The sequence below is a fragment of the Mchenga conophoros genome, linkage group LG17 (genome assembly GCF_057382185.1).
Source record: "Mchenga conophoros isolate Kocher_MC1m ecotype Shallow Benthic linkage group LG17, M_conophoros_male_GT1.1, whole genome shotgun sequence".
Classification (NCBI taxonomy): domain Eukaryota; kingdom Metazoa; phylum Chordata; class Actinopteri; order Cichliformes; family Cichlidae; genus Mchenga; species Mchenga conophoros.
In genome coordinates this window covers 40,765,744-40,780,555 of record NC_140542.1, presented here as the reverse complement: position 1 = coordinate 40,780,555, position 14,812 = coordinate 40,765,744, and the positions used below count along the sequence as shown (strand labels likewise).

The window sequence follows — 14,812 nt, the reverse complement described above, 5'->3', positions numbered from 1 at the left end:
AAAGTTTGCTTGAAATTCTTGTGAATTCTGTTAAATTCAGAACGATGAGTCTGACGGAGCTGCAGCACGGCTCTGTGGACAGAGGAGAACCTTCTGGAAGGGCAAACAGCACAACACCAATCAGGCCTGTGTGGGGGAACCCACTCCTAAGTAAAAGCCACGTGACACCTGGAGTTTTCCAAAAGGCCCCCAAAGGACCAGAAACCAAATCAACTGATTCTGGAATAAGACCATAAACTGACAAGAATACCGTCCGGATGGAAATGACGCCTCTGCATGATCACAAGCATCAATAACTCCACACACTGGTACGAAGAATGTCCCGAACAGTAACAGCACAGTAACACTAACAATCAGTACATGAGTATTGTTACTAACATGATGGTTGATTCATTTGTGCTGGCTAAGGGTGAAACTCACCGAAAGGACACGAGAAAGATTTGAAAAAAACGTTAGTGTGTCCTCGTTTTTATGATCGACGGTCGAATGCATTTAAGTAACGTACATGTTTTGTACTTGAGTATATCTCACTACTTCATACACCACTCCACTGCATGTCACATGGAAATGTACTTTAGTCTACTGCAGCTTTTAGCTTAAGCTTTAATGTTTTTAAAAGATGAAACAGTGGCTCCACCTAACCTGAAGCTGTGGTTTGGGTAATATTTCACTTATCAAAGTGGACACGAAACACTCCACATATTCAGGGTCATTCACATCACGGAGCCCTGCTCTAAAAACTGTCATAGATTTAACTCCATCCATCTGCTTCTGCTTCTCCTTTTCAGGGTCGCGAGGGCGCTGGAGCCTATCCCAGCTGTCGCAGGGCGAGAGGCGGGGTCCACCCTGGACAGGTCGCCAGTCTGTCGCAGGACCAACACACAGAGACAGACAACCATTCACACCTATGGGCAATTTAGTATCTGCATGCGCTTATATAAATGTAACTTAAAGTAATCAAAAAACAACATTTACATTGTACTGTGTTAACAAGTGTTTTAGGCATAAATACTCTGAGTACAGTCGAGGCAGCTCCTGTGTTTTTTCCTTCATCACATTCTGAGTTACTTTTAATAAGTAAGAAATGTATTACACACACTTTTCATGTGGTTGTTTTTCTGTGAGCTGCATTGTTTACACTGAACAGCTGATGGCACTGAATATACCTCTGTGACTGGACTGAACCAAACCTGCTGTCCTGAATGATCTACAGAGGAAACAGCTGAGAGCTGGAGCTAAAGAGCAAAAGGGAGGAAATATGAACAGTCTCATCCTGGGCAATCAGACGTCTTTCAGCAATAAGGTGGGAATGCTACTCAAGACCACGAGGGAATTCCAGGAGTGCAGTCTGTCAGTTGTCCCAGTAGAAACCACAGAGCACTGAACCTGCTGTAGAGTCATTGTGTTTCACAGCAGGCTGAGCAAAGGCTGTAACTAAGGAGTTTTCAGGGTCATGTGATCCACAAGTTTTAAGTGTAATGTTAAAAGTAGAAACTCTAGAAGCACGGGACTCGATGTGGACACAAAGGTAGAGTGGGAAAAATAATACAGTGAGTTCAAACTAGTTTGACGGTGAGAACGCTGTCGAGAACATGTTTCCTGTTGGAGCTGCTGGTCGAATCTGAAGAGGGGGACGAGTCCAACGTTTTGGAGCCCAAACAGAAACAAACGATCCTACAGGAGGAAGAAAAGTCGAGCTGAACAGCAGGTTTATTAGAAATGATCGATGGAAGATGGAAGACAACTACAATGTCTGTGTCTATCGTGGGACAGGATGTTGCCCACTGCTATCAGGGAAGACGATTTGAATTTAAAGAAACTAAAATACTTTTTAAACTTTTGTTTCAATTACGAATAATAATTGAGTCCGATTTGACTAATCAATAGTGCTTTTCATAACACACTGTATAGCACACACACATGTGCATCTGCATATATCTGTGTGTGTCTATACACGCACCAGGCACTTATTATTATTATTATTATTAGTAGTAGTAGTACTGGTCGTATTAACTGCAATAACAAAATAATTCCCAATTCGGGTTTAATAAAGTACATCTCATCTTACTCTCTCCTCTGGTCTGTTACTTTGCAACATCTAGCAGGGCAACACAGCAGACACACACACACTCGTTACTGTGTGCTGAATGCAACAAACATGACGCAGTGCAAAAATGCATGTTGTATGTATCACTTTTCAGAGTTTGATTTTGTAAAATTGTAGCAGAGCAGGAAAAGCAGAGTTTTACAGAACATTGGCCAACGACAGCATCCAAACATGAACTCTTACAGCAGGCATAGATCCTACAGTCCCACCCAGCTGTCACCCACTCTCACTGCAAAGATGAAAACAATCTCTCCATTCATAATTCATCTGACCAAACAGGTTTTATCAGTGGTCGACACTCAGCCAATAATACACACAGACTAATTAATGTAACAGATTACTGCTTCATCAGCAAATTAGGAGCCATGGCTGTGTCTTTAGATGCAGAGAAAGCTTTTGAACAGGTAAACTGGGAGTTTTCATTAGAATCTGCACAAATTTGGATGGTTCAGTCTTCATACATTGAATCTAAATGCAGTGTTAGGATAAATGATCTTACTTCCCAAACCTTCAATGTCAGGAGGGCCACCAGACGGGGCTGCACACTTCCCTCCTCACTTTTGGGTGTTTGTATGGAAAAACGTAGATGTTAAAGAAATTCAAAATGAAACTACAGACCATAAGATAAGCCTGCATGCTGACAATGTGCTGCTTTTCCTTTGGAACAAATAAACTTGTCTTCTTAAAACGATCACACTGATAAGTTCTCATCAGTATCAGAATACTCTGTTAGCTGGAGTAAATCAACCGGTGTGATCACCTCCACCACCCCACTGCAGCTGGGTAACATTACAAATTTATGTATACATTTTTCCACCAGCTATTGTTATGATCCAATGTTGTCAGTGTTTGTTTATGTGACTCCTCCCACCAGAGGATGGCTGTGGGTTTTTCCCCTTCTTCTCTTAGGAGGTGGACACCTGGGCGGAGTCTCTTCCTGTCCTGGGATTGGATAATTGGTTGATCACCTCCAGTATGTGTGTGTGTGTGTGTGTGTGTGTGTATGTGTTGTTAGTATCTTAATTTTGTAAATAGCTGTAATAGATTTGTAAAGCAGCAGTTGTGTATTTTGTTCCCCTTGTATATATCCTTCACTGCAGCAGCCTGGTAGGCGTGAGGAGCCATTTTTGTTGATTGAGTTTTCTCCTGTTTGTCATTTAGAAACTTTGGTAAATGAATTGTCTTGTTTTTCATTTGTGTAGGAAAGCATAGGGACCATCAGGGAGTTCTGTTTGTTATTTTTAACACTGCTCACTGCTGAAGCAAATAAATGGCTGCTTAGCACTTTAAAAGATACTGTTTGTTTTCTTGCTTTGGTGGAGTGGGAGTGGGAGTGGGCCAATTTCTTGTTGCGTTCAATACACGCCCAGACAAAGAACGTAACACTATTGAACTATATTCCTCTACTAAATATGGCAGAAGATGATATCACAGGTTAAATCAACTAAATGTTCTGTCATGGCATGAGAAGTGAATACAACATTTTCAAAATCTGGAATGAACAACAGCAGGTTTGTTGAATAGCAGCTGTCCACACGTGTATCCCAGCCTCAGCCAAGCTGTGCATCGTAGCCAAAGCTAACATGGAAACAAATACATCACACATACAGTCCTCACTGCCCTATGCCCAGTTTGTATATTACTCAGTGGTTGGACGAGTGTATTTCTCTCTGGTCCGCACTGATCACTTCCATCACGTGGCTGGTGGTGCTCAGCTGCAGCCCCAGCTCCCCGTGTCTCTTGCTGGGGGTCTGCGTAAGTCTAGCAGCCTCCTGGGGGCCTGGGATCTGTTCTGGGGGATTCTCCTTTTTCTATTTCTTTGCTTATTGTTCAGTCTGGTGTTCGCCCCCCGACTGATGCAGCATAACATCCACAAGACAATATGAATAATAAAGTAAATAAATAAAACAAAAACGTTAACAAGAGGAGCCTACAGCGAGGCTACGGTGCTCCTCCCGGGAGAGCAAATATGTTTGACACAACAAAGGATTCAGACCATAATTCTGCTTGGACAGGACAAAAACCCCAAACCAAAACGCTGCATAAGGAACAATCCGTTTACTATTATTAATAAATTTGTCCATAGCTGTCAAACTGGCCGAGGATGTGAGAACATGATCACAGTGCAGCATACTGCAGCCACTTCTCTGCAAACAAAACCCGCTAACATCAGGTTTTGTGGGACGTGATGCTGATTCGGTCCGGGCATGCTCTCTCAGGTGTTAAACTCTAACACTACTGAGGACAACACCCACAACATGCTCATTTTACCCCTGTGATGCTATGACAGCATGAACTCTGCTACAGCTTCCATGAACGGTTTATTGTCAGTCCCAAAAGTTGAATCTGTTCATCTGAAACCAGCACCGCTGATTAACAATGACCATTGATCAGTGTGGCTGTTGATCAATGGTCATGATAATTTCCGTATTAATGACCATGAAACTGACGTTGCGGCTCACCGTTAGTCAGAGGTGCTGCTTTCAGTCATTATGCAAATGTGCCGTTTATAAACCTGCATCAGCTGAGACTGAAGTCTCATTCAGTCGACTTTGATGGAAGAGCTGCAAAGAAGAAACGTAACGCTGTCAGAAACCTTCATGTCTTCATATCCTACTCGAACTCCATTAAAACATTTAGCTAAAACAGAAGAGTGACCTCATCACAGCGCTAAGCATCGATGTGAAATTACAAAACTTTAATTCTCACAAATCCAAAAATTTAACAATTTCACAAACCGCATGCAGATTAAACTTCAAGGTTGTAATGGCGGCTCGCCATAAACTACAAGCTGATTTAACATGAACGTAACTTCAAAAACAACAGCAGCTGTTTCCTGACATCAGCCCACAGGAGGCCACGACAACACAGAAAGGATCGAACTTAAAGTGTTTCAGTATCTTCAGAATCGTCTTTGTGATGACATAAAGTCAGAAATGGATATATTTGAAATTTTAATAATAATAATAGTTACATTCTTTAAAAAGATTTTAATTGGAAATAATTCATTTTTATTGGCTCCAGCCACCCACGACCCTGATGGATAATTAATGTTTGATTTATTCAAAAGCTTCTAACAAAGATGATTGTTAGAAGGGAAACACTTACTGTTGCTAATGTTTACTGCATTACAGTGGATGAAAAAACAATTCATTGCAGTGTTAAAATAAATAAATAATTAAAACCTTGTCTGTAAAATTAAAAAATGATTAGTTCCAGATTTTATTCCCATTTAAAGAAGTTAAATGATCCAGTGTTTTATTATCAGTTATACTTACAAATATACCAACGATTGTGTTTCTATACAGGAGCACAGAAACACTCGATTTCTGCCAAATAAAATCTTCTATTTCTATTTGTACGTATCGAAACTACAGTCTGTTCCAGTGAATATGCAGACCACGTGAACACACTTGGTTACACAGTACTACTGAAACGCACACACTGATAAATAGATAAAATATTACACAAAAAGAGAGCATGAATCGTTTGGTCATAATGAAATGTTGCTGTGCACCAATTAGGTTCGAGAGATAATGAATTACTGTGACGAGGTTTATTGTTTCCGGTGCTTTGACTCTTTGTGACTGTTGTTACAGAATCACTAACTTATTTATTTTCTGCTGTTTTTGTACTTATCACACACGTGCCCACAGAGACAGAGTCTGAAAATGAAAATAAAATATTCACATTTTTAGATACAAACGAATAAGTTTCCTTTTTAAAATTTAGTAACAACAGTTCTTATGTTGCAGTTGCCGTCACAGTAGTAAAATACTCCACCATGTCCCAGTTTGTAGGCGAGAGAAGCTATAAAGGACGTGTCACTGCTAATGTGAAATAACGTTTCTATTTATGGGTCGGACTGCGCGGAAAATCAAGTAAAAGTTCTTCAGGCACTTTATTACCTTTTAACTTTATTAATCATGATAATGTTTCAATATCAGAGTTGCTGCCATTTCCAATAAAATCATCACATTTCAGCGAGTAGATACATTAATATTGTAACATCATGCTGTCAGTCTTTTTTTAAAGAATTATGTACATAACTGACCCTTGTTATTCCGATACACCGATGCAGTTACTACCTGGAACCAATTTAGGAAGATTGGCTCACACTCCTGTGATGGTTACTAGTGCCTGTTTAAAAAGATTATATATGAAACAAAATACTAAGAAGATAAAAATAAAATACACATTGAAAATACAATCGAACATTTAACACTTGGTGTGCTGCGTTCGCTTACTGCCAAAACGTCAGCGGTCTCTCTTACCGTAGGTAGTCTCTTCGACACAGGATGAGATTGGCTTTGGTGTACAGAGTGGATCCCACCTCGCCCAGTCTGCAATCACAGCAGGCACACTTGAGGCAGTCCTCGTGCCAGTACTTATCGAGAGCCTTCAGCAGGTAGCGGTCCTTGATCTTCCGGTTACAGCCGGCACAGCCTTTAGGCTTGGTGTCCGGCTGGACGGAAAGCATTTGTATACCTGGGAGAAGCACAAACAAAGCTTTAAAATCATCGAGCAGGTAAACACATGAAGGATCACAGAACGATTAAATGAAAAAAAATCAAAACCTGGATAAACAGAGAACTAGACCTCAAGTTACATACATGTAATGCACTGTTTAAAATCATGGCAATTAAGAACATTGACAAGAAAAGTGAAATAAGACATAAAATCAGGGATAATGTGCTTTGATTTTAATGCAGCCCTCAGTCTTACACTGTTGTGTTTGTACAGTCAGTGTTATCACAAAATGCTCAGAGTTACAGATTTGTTTTTTAATTGGGAACTGTGATGACATTTACTACATGTATGTATGTTGTAGGTATGTGTGTGTGGTGTTTTCCTTTATTTGGGAATATTTACAATAAGAGCTCCGTAGTGTAGTGGTTTACAGATCGGCCCCGTCCAGAGAAGACATAAATACCTTTGGGCTTTTGCACCTGTTGTAAGAAAAATCTGGTAAATCAAACATGCAAAGCTGCTGTGAATCAGGGAGCAGTTCAAAGTAGATCCAGAATGAGGTTTAGTGCAAAGACTGCAGCAGCTTCCATAAAGGTGTTACAGTAAAGACGAGCTGTGCAACATTTATAATTCAGACTGAAACAACAGTTTCCCTGATTAGCACATCAGTCAGAGCAGGATGTGGTGCATTGTCTGATTAAAGAAACACTTCTTACAGGAACCCGACACTTTTCTGACCTTAGCACACATGTTTGCCTTACATTTGATTATGTCCAGGCAGAGCAGCTTTTACACAACCATGAATGAAAACACTGAGTTTCAGTGCATGCCCACACAGACCCCACGCCACAGTTTCCCAGCTCTTTTGCACCTTAGTCTTTGGGGGTGTGGTTAGAGCCGAGGAGGTTTGCAGTGGCCTGTATTGTTTGGCCTGAGCTAACTATGGGAAGCCTTTGTTGGGCCGTTGAGGCGGTGAGAAGGTGGGGGTCACTGAGTTTTTGCATGAGGCTGGAATTAGTATTCTCCTGCCATTCTCCGAGGAGTGGCACGGTCCCACTCCCCTTTGTCCCCCACCCCCGCCCACACACACAGACCACAGTGTTTAAGCTGCATGTTTAGCTCGGGTCATCTTTAAATATTAAAACCTGTCAGAGTTTGAGGGCTGCACCGTGTCGCTGTAGTCGTTTGTCCTTTGAGGTTACTAACATAGTTTTATTATGTTAGTTGGCTTAGTTGTAAGTGCAGACTGATCAGTATTTATTACCAGATAACTTGAACCTGCTGTTCACTGGAATAAACACAGCGTCCTCTATCGTGTTTAAATGTCACATGAAAACTGCGTTGAATGTGTTCAGCAGCAGGAAACGATGCAGTTTGAATGACATGTGTTTACAAACTATTAATAATCTGTAAAAACAGATGTGCGTCCTTTTAATCTCCCACAAATTCTGTAAAAAGTTAGTTTTTCTGGCCGCGGTGCGGGAGGCGGCTCAGCTCGTTTGTGTTGTGTTGGGGCTGCCGATTTGTTAATTGGCTGGATTTAGAGAACGGAGCGCATGGCTGCTCCCCCGCGCCCGCTCAGCGGCACTGATCCGTCCGGCCTCGTTAACACTACAAAGTCCCCGCGACTCATTACCAAACCAAAAGAAGCAAGAGTTTCCACAGCCCTTTTACTGTGCCATAAACTCGGCAGAGAGGAGGGGAAGCACGGCAGGAATGTGGCCGCTTCGCTTTTTCGATTGCCGGGGAAGTGCTGAACAAAAGCTCCCAAAGAAAGCTCGGAGTACTAATCATATCTGTTCACTTGCTGCTGGCTCGTAGCCTCCCTTTCCCCCCTTCATTGTGGGCTTCTAAGCTGCTGCTGCTGCGCGTCCGCAGCATCATCGTGTGAATCCCGAACGAATGGAGGACGGCGAACAGAGACAACAACGGTGTTCCAGTGCGAGCTGATGCTCGCGTTTTCACCCCGAGTTTAATCACTGTTGTCGTGGGAGCGCATTATCGTTAGAGGCCAATGACGGATTTCACAGACTCGCATTTCCACGCACCTCGCACAAACACATGGAACAGCACCGTGTGGACCTGTCTGCCGTTTAATTACCGACAAACGCACACCGCTCTCACGCATTCGTGAGGCGATCTCGATAAAATGAGGCAAGTTAGATAATGGATCGTTTCTAGCAAAAGCAGGTCAGATGTGAACGCGTCGCCTTCGACGCAGAGATGCTGTAACTTGTCGTCGCAGAACACTCCAAACACACAGAAAACGTTCCGTTCATACAAGCCGAAGCCAAAGAAAGCGTCTTACCGAAACTTTTCTCCCTTTTCTGCATTTGTTGAGCCGCTGGAGCAGCCGAAGCACCACCATGCAACCCGGAACCGCCTGGACCGGAGATCAGCTGTCTGCAGGCAGACTGAGATCAGGCTTTGTTAGAGAGGGAACAATCCAGCACGGCGGCCAAAGTGGAATGAAGAGAAGGAGAAACGCCGGCTAATAAAACGCAGGCGGATGCGTTTGCTCCCGTCGGGCGTCGCACAGTGTGTGAGAGCACGTTTATCGGTGCGCAGAGAGAGGCAGGCAGCGAATGACAGAACGACAAAGAGATGCTTCCCCTCCACGACACTGGCAACCTCATCACAGCGGCTCCTGCTGCATGCTGCTTGGCTCATCAGCAGGCAGAGCAGAGGTTACGCACAGCGGCTCCCTCACCGAGCAGTAAGCGCGCTCTTCCCAAACTCTTACACGTATGAAGCCTTGTTTTCGACGCTATTTCTGCCACCTTTGTTTTCAGTGAGGCTCATTCTTCTGATCACTCACCTCTCTCAGCAAGTTTCAACCGAAGCCTAAACTAAAGCAGCGAATTGAAGCAGCTACAGATTGCCAGAGTTGGAGCAACTGGCAGCGCAGGTCGCCACATTGACCTGGAGCTTGGAAACAAAGACTTCCAGGAGCGACTGCTTGGTGTGTCAGCAGCTAGCTACAGGTGGAAGCTGCAGGGAGCTCGGGTCTGTCAGAGACTGAAGTTTCTCTTAGTATTCTCCCACCTCCAGTCTTCTCAGCAGTGACACGATATGATCAGTTATTAGCAGCTGTTTGGTTAAAGGATGCCTCCCGTACACGCCCACTTTCTTTGATTTTGGAGGGTCTACATTATAGATACAGAAGCAAATGCAATAGTCCACGTGTAGGTAGAGCAGTTTACTCCTAACACTGACACTAATATTGAGATGAGCAGCTCTCAGAGAGTCACAGAGGTAACTCCTTGCATTGTTTATTTCAGCCTACAGTACATCTGCACAGGGTTCTAATTATTAACATTTAAAAAGATCAGTCCGAGTTTAAGCCCCCAAAAGAGAAAGAAAGCACTGTCTACTGCTTGCACTTTTGTTTGGTAAAAGACTAGTGTGAGAAAATGCAAACATCACAGTGCATATAATGGCTCTGTGATTACACCAGCCTGTGGCAAAGGGAGGTCTCCAGCTGGGTTAACATCAACAACTCTGATTATCATCTCGCCATAGTTGCTTTTAATCATTCTTGTATTAAAGGACAAATGCATTCGCCAGGTTTCCGTGTCAAGTCGTGCATCAATTAGCGACCTAGTTTAGATGAGACGAGGCAGCGAGGAGGCCCGAGTGTCACGGTATGGTTACCCCATACCTTCCTCCCCACCGCACCACTGCTCCCTATCACACACACAGATGTGTCATATAAATATGATGATAGACAAATGAAAGTGTGGAAGGCACTGAAGGAGGAGACACAAGTCAATAGTTGGCATGCAACTCCAGCCAAAAATGCAGCAATAATGAGTTGGGTCATAAAATGCTCTCCGCGCCATTATGAGTGATGAGATGCATTAAAGCTGACAGGGTATTACCTGCCAGTAATTAGGTTTTGTCATGGATTGAATTATTTCAAGGAGGCCTATCTCGGTAATCATGCAATCTGCTGCAGTGTGTGTGAGGCTTCCACCCCTCTCCTGGTGCCCTTCCACCCTCCTTTCACTTGCTGTGTTCAGCCAATTATTCATTCTCCGTATGAATATAAGATGAAGACAGAAAGCAGGAGTGTATGTGGAGAGCGGGGGGAGCGGTGAGCATCGCGCGGCTAGCCGGGTCTTGTCATGCACCACTCTGCCAAACGCAAAACCGGAGAAAGGGGACTTCTGCTACACACTATGACCCCAACCATCAGCCTGTAATGAAGACACAAACGAACGTGCACCAACACCAGACACGCTCTGAACAGCCTTGCATACATGACATTTCAGCAGGAAGCAAATCTGCTACATTTCCATCCGAACTCTTCCCTGGGAGCTCAACCAGCTCTTTACACGCAGCCCTCGCTGGGGCTAAGCTTTGAACCAAGAGAAGCAGAGCACTGATAACACATACCTTGAAGGAGCTACAGCCAGGGATGCCCAAAACAAATACTGCCGTGGTTTCGTCTTCTGTGTTCTCTTGACTTTGAATGAAAATCTCCAGAAGGTAACTTTGTGAGAGCTCGGCCAGCTCCCGCTTTTCTAAAGAAAACTTTGCCGCCAAAGTTTTATGGTTTGATAACTGTTAATAGCTGAGCTTTGACCCTAAACTCTGCTCCCCTCGCTGCTCTGTGGCTCCTGCAGCTCTGTCACAGAGCATCCCTTTCCCCCTTCTCCTTCCCTGCTTGTATCTCTGTGTGTCTCTCTGTTTCTCTGACAGGGAAAAGCAGCGCACAGTCGAGCCTCCTCTCCTATTTAAGCCCCTCCACCAGGTCCCCAGTCAGCAGCACACTCCAGCTCATCCAAGAAGCTGACAAGCACCGTTAGGGAAGGCAGCGCATGTTGCTCTAATGGACCTCATTAAGCTCTACTTACAGATGTTCTCTTAACATAATTGATCTGCAGCGAGTTGAGAGGACGGCAACCTATTCCCCAGCCCCCAATTATGGCCCGGTAATTAGATCCCCAACCTCCAGTTCTCCACATTCACCCTTCTAACATTCCGAAATATCAAAGTATCTCTTTCTCTCAAAGCGACCACCCCTCCCTACACCACCTCACCTCCGTGTCTCCTCCCTCCTCCCCACAAGACACTATTGACAGTCAGATCTGCTAACCTTTGTAGTGTAGCCAGATTAGCAGTGAACTCACTGCTATTGACAGCGCTCACTCAGTTTTCTATTCCTCCTTTCTCTCTCCTTGCCTTTTCATCCCCGTTGGGAGACAGAGAGAAAGTGAGTGGCACAGATGGAGGAAAGGGAGAGCGAGCGAGGGGGGAAACTGAGTCGGCATACGCCATAAAACATCCTAATGGTAATATTTGTCTTCATCTTTTACCTCAAATAATTCCTCTGATGCCAACTTGGAATAGAAAAGGTGTTGGGTGGAGATGCCAGGAGCTACAGAGTCGTGATAATGTAGCTTAATAGTGCCAGTCAGTGTCACTCCTGTAGCCCCAATGTTGAAACAGAAAGCGGTCGAGTAGAATGTCCTACTTTTGCATCACGTAAAAAACAGTTTATGATGAAAAGTAATAAAATATTGTTCCCAGATCTTTAAGTTTTCACAAATGTAACAAAATAGTTTTTCAGGATGTCAGGAAACGGGACACATACTCATTTTACATCGAGTCCACTTTGGTCCTAACTGATCAAACTCAATCCCTGATCTCAACGTAAGCTAAAGAAGTGCAGTTTCAAACACATGCATTCATTTTTCTACATGATAAATGTGTCTAAGTAAAAACTTTGATGTTTATTGTTTTATATATATTCAAAAAAATTTGATGAAATTTAAAAACTAACATTTCTATTTCCAGCCACCAGGCTGAAGAAAGAGTCCCACTGGGCTTGGTTAGCCTGTGGGACTCCGGAGGCAGCTGACAGGTATCGACAGGCCAAGCAGAACGCGACGCGGGCGGTGGCGGAAGCAAAAATTCGGGTGTGGGAGGAGTTTGGAGAGGCCATGGAAAAAGACTTTCGGACTGCCTCGAAGAGATTCTGGCAAACCGACAGGCGTCTCAGGAGGGGAAAGCGGTGCTCTACCTGCACTGTGTGTAGTGCTGGCGGAGCGCTGCTGACGTCGGCTGAGAAAATCGTCAGGCGGTGGAAGGAATACTTCGAGGACCTCCTTAATCCCACTGACACGTCTTCTTCATCTGGGGACGAGGGGAGAGACCCGCCAATCTCTGGGGGCGAGGTCACTGAGGCAGTTAAACAACTCCCTGGTGGCAGAGCCCCTGGGGTCCACGAGGTCCGCCCCGAGTTCCTGAAGGCTCTGGACGTTGTAGGGCTGTCCTGGTTGACACGCCTCTGTAACGTTCAGAATCAGAATACTTTATTGATCCCTGGGGGAAATTATTTTTTGTTACAGTGCTCCATTATAAACCAACATTAAGACAAGACAGACAATACGCTAACTAAGAATAGTACAATATATACATATATATACATACATAAGTCACTCATTAATAAAAAGCTGGAAAAGAAACATGAGTAGCTGTAGCAGCAAACAGTGTGTTAAGTGGATGCGTTGTACAGGGAGATGGCCACAGGCAGGAATGATTTCCTGTGTCGTTCAGTGGTGCTTTTCGGTAATCTCAGTCTCTCACTGAACGAGCTCCTGTGACTGACCAGCATGTCATGGAGTGGGTGGGAGGTGTTATCCAACATTGTCTTTATCTTGGACAGCATCCGCTGTTGCGTGGAGATCAGGGGCAGTACCCCTGGACTGGCAGACCGGGGTGGTGGTCCCCATCTTTAAGAAGGGGACCGGAGGGTGTGTTCCAACTACAGGGGGATCACACTATGGCAGGGTGCTGGAGAGGAGAGTCCGCCCGTTAGTCGAACCTCAGATACTGGCTCTGTCAGGGCTGACCTTTGTCACCGATTCTGTTCATATTTGTTTGGACAGGATTTCTAGGCGTAGCCAAGCGGCGGAAGGCTTCCACTTGGGTGGTCTCAGGATCTCATCTCTGCTTTTTGCAGATGATGTGGTCCTGTTGGCTTCATCAGGTGATGGCCTCCAGCTCGCACTGGAACGGTTCGCAGCCGAGTGTGAAGTGGTGGGAATGACAATCAGCACCTCCAAATCTGAGGCCACGGTCCTCAGCTGGAAAAGGGTGGAGTGCCCACTCCGGGTCAGGGACGAGAGCCTGCCCCAAGTGGAGGAGTTTAAGTATCTTGGAGTGATGGGAGAAGAGAGCCGGAGATTGACAGACGGATTGGTGCAGCGGCTGCATTGATGCGGACGGTGCACCGGTCTGTTGTGGTGAAGAGGGAGCTGAGTGTAAAAGCGAAGCTCTCAATTTACTGGTCGATGGTGGTTCGGGCATCTGACAAGGATGCCCCCTGGACACCTCCTGGGTGAGGTGTTCCGGTCATGTCCCACCAGGAGGAGGCCCCGGGGCAGACCCAGGACACGCTGGAGAGATTAAATCTCTTGGCTGGCCTGGGAACGCCTTGGTATTCCCCCGGATAAGCTGGAGGAGGTGGCTGGGGAGAGGGAGGTCTGGGCCTCTTTGCTTAGGCTGCTGCCCCCGCGACCCGGCCCCGGATAAAACTGAAGAAAATGGATGGATGGACATTTCTATAGTAGACAGTGAAAAACAGAACCTTTCCTTTAATTCTTTATCTATTAATTGTAATGAATTAATGTAAGGACTGTGGAGGAGCTCGGTATCAGCAGGAAAAGCTGTTAAAATTTATAAAGAAAACCAATTAAAAGCATGGCTGCCTTCATATTTTTCAAAGCCATGCAGGGGCCATATCCCAATCCTTGCTGGCCGATTCTGTTCAAGTCGAGAAAATTTGGTAACCTGACACTCAGCACATGTTATTAGTCTGTGTCAGTGACCTTCAGTGTTCATGTTAGAGACATGTGCCATTATAGACACACACACACACGCACACACACACGCACACACACACACACACACACACACACACACGCACACGCACACACCAGAGGTGTGGACTCGAGTCATTAATTTTATGACTTTAGACTTGACTTGAAAAAATGTTCTAAGACTTGTGACTTGACTTGGACTTTTACACCAATGACTTGGGACTTGAATTGGACTTGAACCGGTTTACTTGAAAAGACTTGATATTTTACCCCAAATATAAAATCTAACATGCATATTATATAGAGATTGAAAATGTGACGTCATTCACGGGTAGAACCGCAAAGGATTCTGGGAACTCGTGGCAAGCGGTACTAGCACACGCAGGCTTTCAATTGAAATCAGTCA

General features: G+C 44.6%; 1 protein-coding gene across 3 annotated transcripts in view; it reads right to left on the bottom strand.

Annotated features, from left to right (window-relative positions):
- Positions 1 to 11,430, bottom strand: part of lmo3 (LIM domain only 3) — a 50,545-nt gene extending 39,115 nt beyond the window's left edge. Inside the window, exons 1-2 of one of the 3 annotated variants that reach the window (XM_085251928.1) lie at positions 10,976 to 11,430; positions 6,382 to 6,595 (exon numbers count right to left, since the gene is read on the bottom strand). In XM_085251928.1, the coding sequence (XP_085108054.1) occupies positions 6,382 to 6,587 (206 nt within the window). In that variant the 5' untranslated portion in view covers positions 6,588 to 6,595; positions 10,976 to 11,430. The other 2 variants (XM_085251929.1, XM_085251927.1) reach the window with 2 other exon arrangements.
- Between the last annotated feature and the right edge of the window lie 3,382 nt (positions 11,431 to 14,812).